Raw genomic sequence first — 20,574 nt, forward strand, 5'->3', positions numbered from 1 at the left:
AGATTTCTATCTGCTGCCTGTTCTGGATCCGTGGTAAGTACCAATAAATTATGCGTTAGTGGCCTTATTATCGTTTCCGCGAGTATTGTTCTTCTTTTACAAATCCGTAGTAAATTCATCCTCTCTTTATCACTCTATCAATTTTCCAATTGTAAATGCGGAAATATTCTCAACGCTTTGCTAATTGATTCTGAGAGTACCTTTATCATCGCAGAAACTGCTCCCCGTAGAAAATCTGAAGTTAGTACGAATTTGAAAGAGGTACAAGACTGTATCCCGCTGGGGATCGCATAATTCGCAGTTAGGAACATTGTAGCAACGACTGCTCCCGACTGTTTCACACCGAAAGGGACTTACCTGTCGGTCAGATCCTCGGATTACGCTTGACACAGAAGTGGATAGTCGGGAGAGGGTGTGTGTGTGTGTGTGTGTGTGTGTGTGCGGTGGTGGAAATTCGCAATTACTGCGCGCGTGTATTTTAAATGTCTCCATTTATTTAGACTCACTATACACAGTACTAAGTCCGACTCGCACGCACGCACGCATTCTCAGCTTCCCTTTCACGCGTCTATCACCTCGTAAACCATGAAGCGGTGTACGCGATTCGGATTTACATCTTCTAACGCGGTCGTAAAGCTCACTAATTAAACTGATGATCAGGTATATTGCAGTGTCCCATCTATCGTTTATAATTCTTCTTCGAATTTTTACTCTCTACTCGTGTGTCCCGATCTTCCTATCTCTCGTTTACACGTAAATATTATCGAATGGGGCTGTTCGGGGAGGAAAGGGGTTCGGGCTTCGAGGGAGTCAAGGGGTGGGGGAACGACGTATATACAGCTTATGTACAGGGTCCGAGGCTCGCGTCGTGGCGCCTCGTTTCATAATTTATAATGCGCTAGAATATTTACTTAATAACTTATTACCTCTCTCTCTCTCTCTCGCTCTCTCTCTCGCTCTCTTTCTCTCTCTCTCTCTCTCTCTCTCACACATCATCTCTCTTTCTCCGGATCATTTGGCTTTCTCTACCATCCTCCTCATCACACAATAAATACAATATAATACAGGGTGTCTCGCGGATTCCGCTACACCAAACAGAAACCTAGCCCGCCCGTCCTCGAGCGCGCAGACACGGGAAAACTCCTTTGTCCCGCGTGGGTTCCATTCGCATAGGTTCGAAAATTTTGTCAAAGTCTGCAATTCGCTCGACGGTACAGTTACGTCCCGTGCTACACCGTTGACCACCGCAGCTATTGTGCTCGAGTGAGACTGCTTAATAGAACCGTTCATTTCCATTTTGTTGCATAGATACCGATTAAAAATCCACGTGCACGTCCCCGCGGCAAAATGCCAAGGATGCCGCGGAGTTTCCCGTGCCTAGCGCGACTCGTAACGCGTCTCGTGAATTCCTCCGTGTTCGTCAACGTTGTCGGAAACGGCAGCTGGAAAATGCTCGACGAGGACTCGCCGCAAACGGAAGGATTCGAATATCGAAAATATGATTTGTCGCGGAGGCGGGCTCGAGAGACAGCGGGCCCCGTGAATATTTGGCAGTCTTTCATTTACACAACCTTCCGAGCTAACCACCTGATCCACCGCCGAAAGAACAGCCAGCTGAATCCCCTCCGTTCGTACCCGTTCACCAGACTATCTCAGTCTTTGCTCTTCCGACAGAAACATTGGGCAATCCTGTTCCGCTGTCTTTGTACTATTCCAGAAGACCATCCTCGACTCGTCATTCCCGCAGTCGCACTCACTGATAGTCAGGCAAGGGCAGAGATTGCTTCGCGGAGCGCTCTGACTCTCGGAGAGCGACGAAGCCACGCCCACGCGTCGCTCGCTCCGCCCCGGAATGCTCTCGGAGCAAAGAGCTGGCCCTCGCTTGCTCCGAGCGGCGAACAACGGAACCGCGATCGTTGAAATCGAGGGAATCCTCTCGATTCTAGATCACTGCGAACGGACGATCGACAGGCCGGCTCGGCGGTGGTGGCTGCGCGAGATCCAGAGGTCCTTTCGAGAGCCTCGAGGGAATTTCAGTTGTCGTTGGGCGACCAGCAAGATGGCTCCTACGATTTCTCGTCCATCGAGCTGGGCAATGGCCGTTTCTTCAGGATTCCCAGGTCCTGCACGTTCTCCAGAAAGGTCTTGTGGTGCTGAGCCACCAGGAGCGGGTTCACCGTCTGCACGTCCTTTTTCAGCTCCTCCATGTCCCTCTTGAGCTTCGCCCTTCGGTTCTGGAACCACGTGATCACCTGGGCGTTGCTCAGGCCCAGCTGGGCAGCGATCTCGTCCCTGTCCGCCGGGCTCAAGTACTTCTGGTAGAGGAACCGTTTCTCCAGCTCGAAGATCTGCTGGTTCGTGAACGCGGTTCTGCTCTTGCGCTTCTTCTTCGGCTGCTGCCGGTTGTTGAACAGGTTCAGGTGGTTCGCTTGCTCTGCAACAGAAACGCAAACTCGAGGTTAGACAAGCTGTTCGATCATTGTCCGGCAACTACCTCCTGGACCTCACACTCTAAGAACGCCACGTGAAATTACTTGGTTTCACTTGGTGACGCGGTAAGTAATACGATGACCTATCGACGCTTGTCTGTGACGTTTACAGTCCGATCGGATTAAACGAGGAATGCGTAGAACAGAGGAGGAAGGAGTAAAAGATAGCGGTCCCGAATGTGATATCCGAGGGAGATGGGTCCGATATTACTTTCCGAGAATTCCTGGTCGAAACTAGGGACTCCGTGAAGCCTGGTAGGCTTCCATAAATACGCCTTAGAACTCGAGGGCCGCATCTAATATCGAAATTTCTTAATCTCCGAACGAGAGGATAGAGGAGAAATGCAAAACGAATTGGAGATCCTCGGGCGTCTTTGAATACCGGAGCCCTAGACGGTGCCCTCCGCTGGGCTGGTCAGCTCCGAGCTACAAATCAGATGCATTTTCGAGCCGCGGAAGGGGATCTCTCTCTCTCTCTCTCTCTCTCCATAAAATTCGTATTACCTATTCGTCACGGTGTTCAGTCCGAGAAATTCCGGGACAGCTCGTTGCCCTAGGGACGCTAAAAGCCCGGTGGTGTTTCGGACACCGCGAGGCAATTAGAAGATCGCGCCGCAACGGTTGAATAATTAAGAGGAATGACTCGCGAACTGCGAGTTTTCTAACGTCCGATCGCGAACACGATGCTGCCTCGATCGTCGCGAGGAGAACTCTAATTGGCGTAGTTCTTGCCCGCGGGGCGAGACTCTAAAACTTCCCGGTGGCTTACGGTGTGTCTCGATGCAATTAGCTGATTGTGTTGTTGAATAATTGAGTGCGACCCGAACGCTCTACCAAGCTGCCGCGCAAGCCGAGCCGTGTAATTAACGTCGAACAAGGATCGTTGCAACAAAAGAAGCTAATGGGATTACAACTTCCGGTTTTAAACGCTCCGAAACGGTAGCCTCGAAACAATTAGACCGCCGAGCAAAGTTGAACGCTGCGAAACGTTGCATTGTCTGTTCCGTCTAGTTCCATTCGAAAATGAAAACTGCGGGGAACAAGGACGCGCGCCAAGGACGAGAAGCATCCCGGAAAACGGATGCGGAATTCGCGATGGCGTTAGCCATTAGGAAATAATCGAGTCGAATGACGAAAAAAAGAGGCGGCCGATGAGTCGGGGACAAGGCAGCCGGGGAGTCCCTCCAGGATCAAAGAACGCCGCCATCGGTCACACCTGCGCAACCCGAGTGTACAGTCCCACCTGAAAGCTGGGCCCCGACGGTGAACAATCAACCTTGTGCTCCACGGTGTCCGAAGACGTAGCTTCTTCTCACGTTCCGACCCATTGAACCCCGCCGATCGAGCCTGTTTCTTCCCGACTCGCTTACAAAATCTTCACCCGAATTAATCGGCATTTTCACGCGACCCGACGCTCTAACACAATAACCCCTGCTCTCGTAAACTCATCAAATACCGGCAATTTATTCCATCCAACAGAAATCCGCAGCCTATCATTCGCGCACGTATTTATCAAATTCTCGAGTTACAACAGCTTCGAGTGCGAAGGATTAAAAGCACGAAAAATGACAGCGTTGCCGCAAATATTAATTTCTGGGACGATCAAACCGTCGATTAAACCAATATTCACTTACCGGTCCGAATTCATCCTTTCCCAGGATAAAAGGCGACCGAGGGATTTATGTGGGACAAATCGGTAATAACTCAGGAATGAAATCGAGGAGCCAGAACCCGGTCCCTCGCCGCTTAATGTCATGTAAATTAGCATCGAAACCGAGCCCCGATAAATCGTCCGGCTATTTCCGTGGTCGAAAAAGAGGACTAGGAGATCTCGGGGCGGTTCAATTAAATCGGCGAAACCCGGAAACACGATTCGACAAAGAGTTACTCTGTCGGACACGATTCAGCACCGATAACCGATCGACTCGGAACCACGGGGCTGTCTTTAATTGCGAATTAAAGAATCCGGGCGACGGCGCTCGGACGGAGAATAACTGCACCGGAACTGTTGCATAAAGGTTCTAATTAAACCGGTACCATATAGATTGCGGATTTTATGTATTTATTAGACGAATAAGTAGCTGCTACTTAAGGCGGCAGAGAAATTGACAGAATCGATGAACGTCGCGTTACGTTCGACTTATTAAAATTATTGGAGAAAGAAGAAAGTTTCTATGCAGCAGGTTTCTATGTTGCGTACAGATCTGCGGGCTGGTTGCGAAGAATTTTTATTCAGGAAAATTGAAATGTTTAATCTCGGATTCCGGTGTACGAAAACCAAGACAATTCGAGAGGATTTTCATTGCGAGAGTTATCGGGGATAAAGGGCCTCCTGCGAACTTTTGGTGGCGGGATCGACACCTATCAGACGGATAGTATCTATTACGATCCATTACGGCCGAGAAGATTGCTTTCGTAACGTTTCCGCGGAGCACAGCCGGCGAAACGTTACGATGCTTGCACCTCGTTCGCGTTTTCCGGTTTTCCGCGGGAGCACGCGCACCTCGAACGACTTTCCGTACCGGAAACGACTTAATTGCCGGCCGGGGAAATTTAATATACGTCGCAGACGCTATTACGTCGTCGTGAGACACGGATCTGTCGTCCCGACTGTTTAATATCGCGTCCCGATCCGCACTTTTTGCCGACGGGAATCGTTTAATCGCGGGACAACTGTCGCCGGTAAATGCGACCGCCTTCGCTGGAAAATTACAGATTTTTCCCGACGTTTTCATTAGAAGAATTCTAGTCTTTGTCGACCCCAGCTGGAAAAACTTCAGCTAGACGAAATCGTTGCATCGAAAACGATTGTTAAGCAAGGATGATCGCTCAGTGGTTTACTCGGGTCACGTTTCAGTAATTATTGCAAGGCGGATGAGTAAGTGTTCGGTCTTTACGACGAATTTTTGCAAGGCAGATTTTTACGAGTTCCAAACGCGCGCCGATTCGCGGCTGGATAATTACAGCCACGTTTTTCAAACTTCGCGATCACGTCGATTTTTTAATCGAGGTTGTAGGACACGTGTAGCAATGTTTTTCTAGCGCAGCGCTTGCCATTTAACCTTCTATATATGGACACCGAGATGGAAGCTCGTTGCATCGTTGCGAGACAATGAAGATCGAGATTATTGTATGTTTTCCCGTGGAAATTGACAGCGATAACGAGAAGGATCGAAAAATCGTGGTTACGGTGGCTTCCTATCGGCGAGAAGGTATTTTTTAAACGGGTGGTTGGTTCGGCTGGCGCGTTCTTTCGGCGAATCTAATTCGGTCGAGAGAAAAGTGGGCAACAATTTTGTCGTCGGCCGTCCATTTTGCCGGCCAGAAATACGGTGGCGGTCGAGCAGCAGAGAGAAAGACAGAGAGAGAGAGAGAGAGAGAGAGAGAGAACGGAGAAACGACGATAGGAAGAGAGCGGAGGAGAGCTCGCCGAGATATTAGTTTCTGCGGTCGACTCTCCGCGGAGATTTAATTCGTTTGATGTTCACGAATTCGCCGCTTCGGCTGTCCTTTCGCAACCTTCCCCTCTCTCCTCTCCTCTCCACTCCACTCCTCTCCTCTCCTCGGTCTCGCCTCGGTCTCACCAGCCTCCCGGCAGTCGTCGATCTCCGACTCGCGGATTTTCTCACCTTTCTTTGTGATTATACAGGCCCTCGCATTTAGCCGCGATCCACTCTTCTCGCCTTGCTTTGGCTTCTCTCTCTCTCTCTCTCTCTCTCTCTTCCTCCCGTTTCCTCCCTCGCTTCTTGGCGACGACGCACAACGACAAGACGCAAGGCGCAGCGGCGCGCGCTCTTGGATTTTCAGACGGCGAAGCGAATGCGAAAGCTGCTTAATGACTTGACGCGTTCAAATGAGGATTCAGCATCCAACAGCGGTCTACCTGGTCTGATAGACGCTAAGAAGCGATCTTTCTGCGAACGGACTCTGGCTGCTACCGATCTTTCGAGTCTCCATTCCGAACCACGTGTTCTGCGAGGCCATCGAGGCCGTGCATCAACGCGGGCGATCTTAGATCCGCGGAGATTCCTAAACTACGCAAAATTCCGGATACTCGCGACGGGGTTCACGTGCTCGACCCTTGACACAGAAGCTCGAGCGTGCGAGCGTTCTCTGGAGAAACGCGACGCGTTCCATCCGCGTCCGGGCGGTTAAGTAGACACGCGAGGTCCGAGAATGATCGAAGCGCTGTAAAAAGAAGGAAAGAAAGAGAGCGGCAGAGGGAGAATATAAAAAAGGGAGAGAGAGAGAGAGAGAGAGAGAGAGAGAAAGAGAGTGATAAAGCAAGAGGTGAAATTCCAAGTGCACCGGTTGCGCCTAGGCACGTATCAATTGCGAGCCGACACGCCAATTGGCGTGCGGAAACGCGGCTGACGGCGCGCCGCTTCGAGTGCCGACGCGGTGACTTCCGCTAAAGGACGCCGTACGTCTGCGGATTAACGCGTTAAAACGTGATTTACGTTGATGGCCCGTAGATGGCTTGGATGGCGTACCGGGAGGCGACGACGACGAATCACGACGCCGCTTTTAACGTATTCGCGGCCCCGTAATCGACCGGCCCCCGGAGGCTGCCGCGGAGCTTAACCGAGTTAATGAGCCACGACCCCGGCCTCTCTCGCGACTTTGATTCAGCTGCTAAGATATGCCCCATTTTTATGGGGCACCTTATTGGATTCTACCCGCGGAAACTCTCCCACCCTTCTCTCTCTCTCCCCTCTGTTTTCCTCTTTCTCTTCCCGCGGATAGTCAGCCGCCGGACTGGGATAATCGTAATTGAACGGACAGGCCTCGTAATGAACCACACGGTTTTGGCAGAGTCACCCTGTTAATCGAAACCGAGTGCTCCCTCTCTCTCTCTCTCTCTCTCTCTCTCTCTCTCTCTCTCTCTCTCCTAACCGGCCGTGCTTCCTCGAGTTCCACGATGTCAAAAGAGAGGGTTAGCCCGGCGATGCAGCAGGTGGTCCATCTGGCCACTCTTAGATCCACGGATCATTTGATCCGACGCAACAACTAGCCACCATAATGGTTCCCTTTCATCCGACGGGCTTATTCCCGGCAGCTTTGTTTCGTCGAGCTCTGTCTCTCCGTTCTAACGCTCGACTTCCGCCGGATTTATCATCGGTTCGCTGCGGATTTTATGCGTTTATGACGGAATTTAGTGAGATAAACGACAGGAGGAGAATTAAAGGAATTTCAAGAAAGAGAAAATTCGGAACGTTGAGAGGATCGAAGGCGTCGCGATAGATTCTCTGGGTGCATCCGGTCAGCGAAATGGAATTTCCCGAGAAGCCGGCGAATGAGAGAGACAGAGAGCGCGGCGGCCAGCGGCCATTTTGGTTCCGCTCGGACAGAAATCACTCGAGTATAGTAGCGTCGGAGTTAAGAGCCTTGACGATCTTGAAACGGCAAGCCACAGTTTCTAATGGATTATTTGGTAACAGTTTCTTGTTAGCTGTCTCCGACACGGGCACATCCTCTCTCGAGCGATATTTTTGCGGCGACCGCAGCCTTTTGATGGTTCGTTAGATCGCTCCGATATACTCGTTATCCTGCCAATAGCGAAAACTTTCTCAACGAAACAGAACAAAGCCAGAAGCTCGGCGTATCCTCGGTCACATATACGTCTGCTATGGTTGAACAAATCGAGACAGCGTTTGAAACGAACTTCACAGGAGACAGATTGTTCTATTAGAAAGTACAAACAAGTATCGATTTATAAAATACCGAGGCTTCCGCTCTTTTTTTTCCAACGATCCGTTTCTTTCCCAAATTCCCCGGTCCCCCTTACATCACGCCAACGCGGAAATATTTTAGCTAACGATGTTTTACGATTGACCGGAGCAGCCCACGTTCCCCAGAAAAAGAACGACGCCTTTTTACGCGCTTCTTTCCGAGCAAACAAGCCTGACTCCGAACAGTGATACACGGCGAAACTAGCCTCGCAAAATAGCCGCGGATGCTTGTACTCTCACCGCAACGCAACGGTCGGGTTACATGTAAATCGATCCCGGAATGCCTGTAATTTTCTTCAAACGATCCTCTTTTTCCCGGGCCCGATCGACGCGGTCAGGAAAAAACCGATTTTACAAAGCAGCGTGACTCGTTCGCGGCTCGGATCGCTGGAATCGATCGCTAAAACAGCCGAGGCTTTTATAACAATGCAGGAGACTCGAAAAACCGCAGGCCAGATGGGTAAACAGGCAAAGGTTTCCGAAATAAGTGATAAAATTTATAAAATGGTTGCCGCATTCGTTAGTAAAGATGTAACGGGGTCGTTCGTATCCCATCCGCGCACCGTAGGGTTAAAAGATCGGATTACGAGCTCTCTCCGAACTGATTTAGAATCGTCGAGCAACGCGTTCCGGCGTTTCCTCGTGGTTCGTTTCTCCATTTGATCTCTTTGCGCTCGGAAGAGCAAACGATGCTGTTCTCGAACAGCTATCGAACCCCGTGCATAAGCCAGAAAACATGCTGCGAACGTATTAAAGTGTACACGCGTAACGCAGTGTCTTACGATAGCGCGAGAAGCGATGCGGGATAAATCGTTGGCCGCGCGATTAAGATGCCTTCGAATTTTCCACTTATCACGGTACAATAGATTTATGAGAACGCGGAGCCACTCGACTCGAGCCTGCTGGCCTTTATTGGAATCTTCCCTGTTCCGCGCGCGTTACTTTTCCTTCTGCTCGATTCCGTTCGATTCTGCTCGATTCGAACCGGTCGGCTAGTTTTTCGTCTCGCTCCAAAAATCACGCGAACGCTCCTGGAACCGCGAGCGATCACTCCACGCTGATATATTCTTCGATTTCAGCGAGTGAACGAATCTACACGAGTTTCGTAGCGGTCTAATTGGCTGCGGGAGGAGACAATCCGGTTCGCGACATCCGCCGCGAGACGTATGGACGTATGGACGTCTCGGAGCAGGGGTGGCACGCGTCGGCAATTCCTCGAATATTTAGCTAATAGGTCGTTCGCTCGCGACGAGCCGTCCAACCGAGGAATATACGAAGGGACACACGTAAAAAGAGGCGGGACAGCGACACCGTGGAGCAATTTGGAAGTGTCTTCCTTTGGTCGACGGTCATTTGTCTCCCCGGGGCAACCATGCGCGTCGCGTCTCTCTTTTTTCGGGGCCTCCTCCGCGTTCCCATTCCACTCCGGTTCCATCCCCGGTTTCTCCGTCTGTCTTCCTCCATCTCGCTCGATTCCTCGAGCTCCCGGAGGGAAGTTCCTCCTCTTCCCTCCCCTCGTCCTTCCTCCGGCGAACCCGAGGGGCTTTGCCCACATGTCAACGATATATTTTCTGCCGGCCCACAAATCGTTTAGCGGGTAATTTTGAAATTGGAACACTTATTTAGTCGTTTAGGCCCAAGGGCACGACTGTCTCCGGACCGGAAGATTTATCGTTCGATTTTTCGCCGCTTTACGAACGCGATTTTCTCCTGTCCTCCCCTCTCTCTCTCTCTCTCTCTCTTTGGTCCTCGCTCACTTTTTCCCGGCCGACGATTTATTTGCCTTGTTTTCTGTTTGCGAAAACCGACGAAAACCTGCGCCGTCACGAATCGAGAGAGGAGCCCGCAGAAATGAATTGAATGCGATTCGCACAAATTGATACGTCTAACCGGTTGTTCGTCAACCGGGGGTCGATTCTCGGAACCGGCGAGCACCCTCCTCAATATTTGAACGCCCCTGCGTTGACTTCGTGGGAGACCGAATTTCGTAGCTTTGTCTGCGGGTCGCAGCAAATTGATTTGCCTCGAACCTGAGAACTGTACAGGGTACAAGCCAAAGTGCATTTACAGTTGATGTTGGATGTATCAATCGGATATACGTGTCAGATTATCTCGTATCGGAAGAGTCGAGTGTTAGGAACATCATTTTCGCGAAAGGATAGCGATCTGAGAGGTGAAAAGGCTGTCAGCCGATGGCGGCTAAGTATTAACATTATGCGTTACACGTGAAACGCGCGGACAAATGCGACGACAACGACGGACGTGTTCGGATGGTTCGATCGAACGTTGTCTTTCTTTTTTCGCCGGTGCATGGGTGGTTAAGTAGCGTACGATAGAAGGATCGAGGGACACGATGAACACAGGCTATCGAACGGGGTATAATCGAGGGTTCGATGGCCATCTTTCAGTGGGCAATTGACCAATCGGTGGCTCGGCTGATACGAAATTGCCGGTTCGCAGGGCTCTCGAGCCGGGGTCGAAGGGCTCCGCGATTCTTTTTGCTCGGCTATTTGTTTCCATAGCATGGCGCGACACGTGACACGATCGATAACGAGCTCCGCGGCCGTTCCTAGGCTCGGTGCAGCCTGCACCGCACACTGCACACACAGGTGCGCGCGTTCGCTCGTCAACGATGCACGGAAATATTCTCGTTCACATAATTATCCCGCTGTTGTTCCCGGCTCGCGCCTCGCCGCGGGTAATGTTCCCGTCGACGTCGGTTTTCCAACAGCGTCCACCAATCGTTAAAAACGTAAACAACGCCGACGGAGAACGACGCGACGCGACGCGACGGTTTCTGTTTTTCCGTCGTTTATTACACGGCATTCCCCGGGCTTTTGAAGAATCGCGAACACGCGCGGCTTATAAATCGTGCGCCGTGCTTGGATAATTATATGAGCCGCTCGTAGGCCTAAGTGATTAACCGCCCCCTCGAGTTTTTGACGTTTCGAGGCGGTTGATCGATGCTCGGACCCTTTTCCACTTGAAACGCATTTTCTTGACGCTTTGCCCGCCCCGAACGATTTTTAAGAACAGTGTTGGGTTTAAGAAGAGGTCTTTTAAATAATGTCTGAAGTGCTTTTGTAAAATGCATTTCGCACTGGAGATGTCGAGCACAATAACGAAGCACTTCTATAGTATGCAAAGTGTTTCGAATATGCCATGCATCACGTATAGACACGAGCAGTCAACGCAAGGTTGGTTCAAAGATGGCGTAGAGCCGCGTAATAGCGAGTGAGAATGTGTTCTCGCTGGAGCGTACAAAATTCGGTTGTAATAGCCGTATCAGCAGGTATAGACGAAGTTAGTGCCGTCATCAAAGAGGTATAGAACGGGTCAAACGTTCGTTACAATTTCTCGAGGAACGATTCCGTGAAATATTCACGAGGCTATGCAGGTGGAAACGACCACGCCGGCAGCTATAGTTAATTTATGCAAATGCAGCTTCGGAAAACGTTTGGAACATCGTGTACGCGCTGCAATTTCTTCTATGTCTGGTCTGGATTTCCGTTGCTAACAATGCTGTTATCTTCTTTCGCAGTAGGTCGCGATAACAGTAGCAAATTGCGTTTAGGTATAGCCTGTTGCCGATGACGCCGCGATCGACACCAAATTCGTTCCGGCCGGGGATGATGCTATCGACGCCCGGCGGCGATGAATATCGATAATATGGAAATGCTATCGATAATTCGACGCGTCGATGCTATCGCTTAAATTGCTATACGTATTACTACATCAATGCACTACGTATTCCCAAAGTTTCATCATTTTTTGAATTTCCGGATTCTCTTCAAGACTGATTGCGTAATGTGCAATGAATTGGTTGCTATACTCTGGCGAAACTAAAGATCAGGGATTGCGTAATCATTCTTCCACGAAACAAATGCTGTTCGTTCTCTGGTATAATCTGCACCGAGCAGATTAATTTTGACAGATGAATTCGCAGCCGAAATAAGTGACGACAAAACTTCGTTCCACATTGCACCAATTTCGTCGCATCTGTTCGCTGATCGATAGCTAGAACGATCGATTAAATAGCACGGTTTCTATTTCGAAGCGTCGAGGCGACGAATCGACGACTGTCGAGGGCGAGGAGGTTAATTAAATTTTCCGTGGAACAGCGTCAAATTGAGCCGGGGCCGAGACAAAGTGGTCAGACAATGGCTGGTGCCACGGTGAGAGAAAGGGATGGGCGGAGCAGGAAATAAGTATGGCCGCCATTTTCGGTGAGATTTGTCTTCATTAGGACTTCCTGCGGCGCCGTTAACGTCCCACCTGGTGCTACAAGGTGTTGAACCACTCGAAGCAGTGATATTAGCGACTGATGAAACGATATTGCTCCTGATGGGTGGTCCCCCCTACTCGGAGCCCGTTGATGAAGACGCGAACAGTTGGCTCTCCAACGTCTTCTGCGTCTCGGATCACGACCTGACCGGCTCGTGACTTCGCCTACCGTCTGCCGATCGTATTTTATCGCGCGTGCCCTCGACTGCGATCGCTATGTCGGCTCAATTCGCAGGAAACGGCGAGGATCGAACCAGCACGCTGCTACCTCCTCAAATCAAACCGGGACCGTTCGAGAACCGATCTGCAACGATTCCCAAATAATTATTCAACACTTTCAAGCCGAAGAGTTCCATAAAATCAAAGTCCGTAGCCTGGTGATAAGAATGTTCTAGGTGAAATGAAGTCTTCAGGTTTCGGAGTGACATCGGTCACAGAGTGCGTAGGGTTAAAATAAACAAAATCGGAGCGGCCGAGGACACGTTGGCCGTTTGATAGGATCGTTAAAGGGGTGTCGTTTTGCAAAACACGGGGGTCTGTCGCGTACGATGTAACGAGGAATGTAACAGCGTTGGCGGCTCGAGCCGGCTCGTTCCCGTCTCTTGAAATAACAGGGACTTCAAGAGCCGTTTGACCGCGGGCGCAGTGATCCTATTAAGTCGGACTTCTTTCTCAGATTTCTATCTTGCTCCATCCTCGGGGACCGTGTGTATCCGCAGACCCACCCCCCGGCTTCTTCTCTCCGTCGGCCGTTCTCTACGCGCTCCGCGTTTGCTATTTCCAGCGACTGTCGCCGTTTACTCGCTTTTAGTGGCTTTGAGCCCGTCGAAAGACAGTTGCCCGATTCACGTGCCGCTGATTAGCGTAATTATCAGAGAAATTCCTCGCGCCGAGCCGGTGCTGAACGTGCCGCCGCGTTTTTCCGCGCGGAAATTAGCAGGGATGGTGCTTCCGTCGGCTGCTACACGGCTTCCATTACTACAAAGTCTTCGTCCCCCTTGTCTCGTTAATTTTAACTCTCCCCTCCTTCCTCCCCGCTTCTTCACCTCGCCGAACTCGAATTACCGCGATGCAATTAATTAGCTCCGTCGCAATCGCAGACTTTCGCTACTAAATTGATTTCTTCTAAACGTCCTAGCAGTAGTATTGAATCGCCTGCTGATTTTTGCTAGAAATTGTCTGTGCTGCGACAGAATGCGAAGCTGGGATAATTATTCGTCGAATTAAGAAGAAAACAAAGGGGAGTGGGAGAGAGAATCCTCCTGGGATGCCGGCGGTGTTGACTCACGCTGGTAACAGCTCATAAAGACACCACGAGGAGAGAAAGAGGGAGAGACACCGTCCGAGAAGAGCAGCAACCACAGAGGAACGGGGAGGAAGAGAAAAAAAAATGGTTAGTGGCTTCTAATTGCAGAAGTGACGACGCCGTAACTAATGACCGGGAGACGACGTCCTGTCAGTAGACGCGACGAGACGAGCGTCCTTCTACGAGGTGCGGACGAGCGCGCATTTTAAACACACCAATGAAAACTATAGCTCCACCGATGATGCTCGTCCGCTCTTCTGCCTCCGGAAGTTGTTGAGCGATCATCTGACGAACGACGACGCTTTCTTATGCTATTTCCCCCGGGGATCGTTATGTTATTCTTACGCAGCTTCGGCGATCTTACAGAGGGATAGCAATTTTATGGAAATTTTGCGATTTTAGGAAGCGCAAGGTTACCTCTGGTCGCCGCGGTGCGTCGAACAGTTTAATGATAACAGCGCCGGATGAATATTTGCATTTATGGTCTTCTGCATTCCGAGGTGCAAGCCCGCTTTAACTTGACGCATCGAACAGTTTTATGTTGGGTGCACCGAATGAGCCGGGGCGCGTTTATGATCTCTTGTTTTAGTATTATTAACCTTCGTGCTCTGCTCGGATCAATTTCGCGTGGAAGCAAGCCGGTCCTGTTAATTATACTCTTCGTTACAGACGGATATAGGTGTATTAATTTACGAGTCTCTGCTGGTCTTGATTGAATAGCAACTTTGACCTCGTTTGATTGAGGGAATATTAGTGCAGCGATTATTATCGGGACCGTGCGTTCGAATCGAAGCTGTAAAGTTACTAGGCTGGTTACCGGCCGAATAAAAATTGTTCGGCATTAATCGCAAGGCACGTAGGAATTAAATAGGAATTTATCTCTCTCTTCGGTGATTTTATTAAGCCGTAAAAAAACACACTTATTTTTGCTATTGAAATCAGAAACGAAAGTTCAGACGTTAATCCGGCGAAACGAACGATTTCCAACAGAGCTACAAATTTTCTCCAGGATCGAGGCGACTAATTTTCCCGTCCATCGTCGCCACGAGCGACATTAGGCTCCACGTGCGGATAGGTACGGCCACAGTCGACGTCATTTCCCTTTGGGTTTAACCCCGGAAACCCGGGCCGCGATTCCCCTGGGTGCAATATCCCGTCAGAGGGTTCGTGGTTCACGGTACATATTGAGTAACAGAGGCCGCGGGTGTGGGAAGGCAGTCGATGCTTCTCGGAAAACGATATCTGTCGTCGGGATACCGCATTCCGGCAGTTCCTCGAACGTGTCGTCGCGGTTAGTTTGCCAGGACGATCGGCTGACACTTTCGCCCGTATAAATCAACGCAGGTCCAGCCCCGAAATTTCTCGAGAAGCTGCGGTTCCGGGAGTTCCTGCGATTTTAACGAGCGGAGAGGCGCCGCGCGCCGCGCTGCAGACCTTTTTCACGAGAAAAGGATCCGGCCGCGGTAATTACTAATTTTTTCGCAGTCCGGCGATCCAGCGATCCCCGAAGCTCCGTCAAACCGGAGCAGTTTGCCCAACGAAATACAAATTCGAATGCTAATGGGAATTGATCGGACGTTGTTCGAGAGAAGGTATCGCAGACGGGCCCAATCGATCACATAATTTATTTCGAGCGGTTCCTGTTGGTCGTATGGCACGCCGAAGGGGAGACAAGCAACTGGCGATCGCGGAGAAAGGCTCGAAGGGCTCGAAGGGCGGAAGGTGGCGTGACGCGCGCCAAAGGGCGGTGGCTATCGACTAGACAAATAATAGAGCGGCGTTCTCGAGCGAGCTGGAACACGGCCGAAGGTGTGCAAGTACGAACGAAATAATTGCCTCCTTTCCTGATATAATGATTACACGCAGACACCGGTCCGGGAAATTAATACTCCGACAGACATTTTGCACGGTCCAGTTTCGTGACGTCGAACCGAATAATGTGAAAAAAAAACTTGGAAGCACAGCGTTGAGACGAAAACAGTCGCTCGTGTATGGAGAACGTATGAAAATCAAAATGAGACATAAAACGATTTAACACGTAGAGCGAACGTGATCGAACGTCGAATCACTTCTTAAAAAAAAAATTTAACATTGGAGAACCTCGACCCGCGACGATTACAAGAATCGCGATACCCTAATGGATTAAAAGATTTATTACCGTGGAAAAAAGGAAACCGACGATCTCGCGATCGAGGAGGTTCAAGGCTACGAAACGCCGATCCTGCGGAATCGCCTCGTGTGCCATAAACCGATCCGCCTGCGAGCATTCTGATGTGTCGTTTGGCCCGGGAAAGGTCACGCGAGAGAAAGAAACAGAATAGAGAGAGGGAGAGAGAGGACTGTGGAATAAAACAGAGTAGAGAAAAGAGGGAGAGATAGAGAGAGAGAGAGGGAGAGAGAGAGAGAGAGAGAGAGAGAGAAAGAGTTGGAGAGGGGAAAGGAGCAGCTGACAGCCATATAATTAGCATATATAACACGGTCACGCGGCGATGGGGAGCCACCGATTCCCAGGATCTCGCTTAATGGAATGACGAATTAAAATCGCGATCGAACGCTCGAATCAGCGTCGCGGGCTCTCCTGCCGGGCAGAAAGCTGTCGTCCTCGTTAACGTGTCGTTGCCCGTTGAATTCCCTGGAACGTCGATCCCCGGCGTCCTCCATTTAATTTTCTTAATGCAATCGCCGCTGGCCAATGATTCTACCGATGATTCCTGTTCATTTCGATCCGTCGATCTCTGTGTTACACGGACGCGGAGGATCGTTGGCCGTGTTTATGGCTCGGCGAAGCTGAAACCAGACCTATTCCTATAATTGATTTTTCTTTTTTCTTTTCTCTTCTTTTCTTTGCGTTGCCCGTCTATCGCTCCCAATTTAATGACAACCCGTTAAGGTAAACGCTTCCAACCGGTATGGTACATTGTGAGATGCTCTCGCTCGCGCGCACCTAACACTCGACTGGACATGATTACTAGAAAAAGAAGCGAGAAAGTTCTTTTTCCGTTTGTTGACTCGAAAAAGCGAAGGACAACCGAAGCGCCATTATTTCAGTCGCCCGCAGATCGAACGATCTCTTTTATTTGCCGTGCAAATAAACCTCGGCCGATCGATATCCCCGCGTTGCGAACAGAGGATCGAAAATTCCGCGAGATGGAAGATGAACACTTCCGGCGATCGCATAGAAGTGGAGAGGAGCCGAGTCTCGGTGTCGTTTTTGCGGGACGCGTGACGAAAGTGCGATCGATGCGCAAGCGTTTTTACGTTGCCAATTAATCGGAGTGAAAAGGAGGCCTTGCGTCCGGGCCGGCACAAAGACGCAAAAGAGCGGCCCGCGACAATCGATTCGGACAGGAAATTAAGAACCTGATCTCGGGCCCGAGATCGGCCGCCATTGTTTCGACTCCTTTTCTCTCAACGAAGCGTGTCGAACCTGCTCCTCGATCCCGTAGGATCGGACCGTTCGACGTCGCTATTCACGGTGCCTCGAGCAGTCGATCGAAGCTTTCTTAATACACATGTATCGCAAACAAATTCAATCTTTCGAACATTTTGAAGAACCGAATATAAGTCGATCCACGGTATTTCAACATTGTGCACTCGACTACTAAAAATTACTACGCTGCCAAATGTCTTTCGCTCGGATCCGCAGAAGAACAACTAAAAAGTGACGATTAACGAGTAGAAATGATTTTCTTCAGCTTTTGTAATCGCACATTAAGCCACCGGTGCGTCCAGCTCCTTGATCTCGGTCCGTTCTCCTTGTTTTCTTTTTAATCGGCGTTTACCCACGCGCGGCAGAAAAAGCGTTTCGATAGGATCTCGGTAGAACGAGGCTCGAGGCTCGAGCTCTCGAGCGTCATTGTCTCGAGAAACGACGAGGAATGACGAGGCGGAACGTGTTGCAACTTTCTCTCCGGTAATTAATTGTCCGGCGTGCAACTAATCGCGGGCGTCGTCGTTCTCTCGATCAATCACTCATTAGAATGGTAATTAACAATAATATCGTCGATTAATCACCGGAGTACTTATCGACGTTTTATCCGCGGCACAATGGACCGTGCAAAGGGCCCTCGCGTTATTAAGAGCTACGAATCCGTAATTGATTGATTTTCTGTCGCGATCGTTCCGCCGGCTTTTTCCCCGTCGATCTCGCCTTTGTTTCTCGCCTGTGCATGCGGTTTTAGTTTCAACCGTTGGGAAAGCTTCGCCTGATCGGCGCAGGTGCGTTAATGGCGCGCATCGATTCATTAATAGAATCATTTGTCCGGCCCAGGTTTCGTTACGACCGACAACCGCGCGCGTAGATCGCCTGCGTTATTAATAAGCCCCGCGCACCAAAGTATCGGGTATCGGGTATCGAGCCTACGTGTATTACCGAGTGAATAATGCGAGTGTTGCCTCCTCGGGACGCTTTGATCCTTTCACCGCCACTCCCGAATGCTCTCGCGCCGATCCGCGATTTTCCGTTCGACCGTCTCTTCTTAACCCTTCATGCTCCGGTCGATTATTCTTTCAGGCATTCGAGCAAAGTTACAGACAGATCCCGAGCTAGATTAAGAGATCCATGGAACCTCGGCAACTGCCCCCCTTTCCTTCTTAGACTGAGATCTTTTCGCGAATTAGCACCGGACCCTTGAAATATTATATTGACGTCCTTAGCAACTACACAGGCTGTTGCTGAAACGAATGCTGATAGGGACCGTGTTAAATTTTCCTCCTGCTTGAAACTTCTCCCGTTCTACCTATTATCTCGAAGCGATCGAGCCGGGAGTAAAATTCGTTCCAAGCGGAAGAGCAAGATAACGGATAGATCTAGGTCGGAGATAAAGAGATCCGTCAGAAATCTGAAGAGAAGACAGCCTCCGGCGATTGCAATCTTCCTTGTTATCTCGAGAGCCAATCGGGTCAGGAATGAAATCGATTCGAGCAGAAAAATAAATTGCAACGAATTTCAATGTCTGTAATAAAGCGATCGGTCAAGGATTCCGATTATCCCGAATATCGAACTCATCGTCTTCCATCTAATCTCGATCTGAGAATGAAATCGGCCAGAAGTGAAATAAGACCTCGCGATAAAGAGATCAGTTAGAAATCGCAAGAAAAGGACAAGCCGGAGGAGAAGACAGGTTCCGCAGCGGCTATGGTGTTCTATTTAGTTTCGCCGGTGCGAAAGGCCGCAAAAGGCCGTGGCCAGCGATGCGCGACAACCGGAGTAGCCTAATTAGCAGCCGTCTAATGCAGTCCGCCGGCCGTGTAAATTTACCGGGAGCCTAATCGCCGACAAGTAATGATACCGCGTTCTCCCCGGGAAGCTTATCTATCAACGATCAGAAAAACGGTGAACAGCGAGGTTGGCGGTGACGCGTCGATCTCCAGTCCAATTACTCTTACCGACGAACCCTCTCAGAGTCAGAACAAAAAAAATTCCTAAACCTGAAGATTTCACTTTCCCTTGGTACTTAAATTTTTCGAAGAGCCGAGGACGAAGAAAACAGCACGCTCGCGATCAGCAGAAAAATCGTCACCTGTGATCGGCACCTCGACAACAGCAACACCACCTTTTTCGACTAACGAATGGTAGGAAAAATGGCCCCGAGGAGACAGCTGCGCCAACAGATCGCGAGCAAAACGGTAAGTACGCGTCCGTTTGGTTCGTGCTCGGCGTACCGGAAGGCTCCCGCGGGTCCCGCAAACACGGCTAATCCCCTGTCACATTAAAATCCATGTTTTCCTAATAAACAGAGTCCAATTAGCCGGTCGATCGCCTGGATGCGCGGCTTAATGTCTCGCGAAGGCAAGCAACAAGATCGTAGACGCCGTTTGCTCGTCGGCGCGGCGGCGGCGGCGGCGGCGCGGCGTCGTTACGACTTTGCAATTAAAGCGTGGCTGTTTTATGAAATTTTGTTGCCGGCCTAACTAGTTGTTATCTTCGATACTGATCTAGCGGTGCGCCTATTCTCCGCGGATGCCGGCCGTTCTTATCGGCCACTATTAGCTGTGTACTTGCTGGATAATGGGAGGCGGTATATCATCGCGGCGATCTGTTAATTGGCCGCCGAGGAAACCGAAGAAATTGGTGAAACTACCTTGTTACTGTTTCTGACAGAGTCCCGTCCGTCGCACGGTGGCAAATTTCCACCGAAATCCTGGCCAACACACAAGTTTTTTCCCTAAACATGCAAGCCTTTTCTTTCAGTGTGTGTAGCTGCCTAACGTGCTCTAAATTTATATGTATTTTGGCTTCGTTGGTTTATTTACACAGCTTACGGACGATAAATCGCGGCGACGACGTACTCGTCAGACCCGAGAGTGACGATCAACGAGTGATTAATCATTACCGGAGAGCACCTACAGCTTTCGACGGAAACGAACGTTTCTTCATCCTCGTCCGACCAGTATGAACGGCCAATCAGACGTAATTGTAGGTGTCGGCGCCTCAACGCCTCCGCCGGATACCGAGGAGATCGCGATCGATCCGTATCCAGGAATATCGATCAATCGAGTCGGGGCCCGTTTCGTTAGCGCGCTTGTTGACCGCTCGTGCCAATCGACGGACACGGGGATCGGTTCGAGCAGGTGTGGGCCAACATTCGGAGCTGCCAGGCCACGCCCACTCAGATGAAACACACAGGAGAAGACAAACTTGTCTTCTGCTGTACTCACTGTCCGGAATAGAGTCCTTTGAATTTGCCGTTGAAGGTACTAAGCTGGCGCTTTCGGAGCCAGGAGCAAGGAAGCCACGCCCCTAAACCAAGACACAGCAAGA

At 50.3% G+C, this 20,574-nt stretch overlaps 1 protein-coding gene across 1 annotated transcript in view; it reads right to left on the minus strand.

The window, feature by feature from the left end:
• Positions 1 to 888: 888 nt before the first annotated feature.
• LOC143362315 (uncharacterized) overlaps positions 889 to 20,574 on the minus strand; it is a 49,364-nt gene continuing 29,678 nt past the window's right edge. The window contains exon 3 of the mRNA XM_076802357.1: positions 889 to 2,434. Coding sequence (XP_076658472.1) covers positions 2,067 to 2,434 — 368 coding nt within the window. The 3' untranslated portion in view covers positions 889 to 2,066. The remainder of the gene's footprint in view (positions 2,435 to 20,574) is intronic.

The sequence above is a fragment of the Halictus rubicundus genome, chromosome 16, assembly GCF_050948215.1.
Source record: "Halictus rubicundus isolate RS-2024b chromosome 16, iyHalRubi1_principal, whole genome shotgun sequence".
NCBI classification, from domain to species: Eukaryota; Metazoa; Arthropoda; class Insecta; order Hymenoptera; family Halictidae; genus Halictus; species Halictus rubicundus.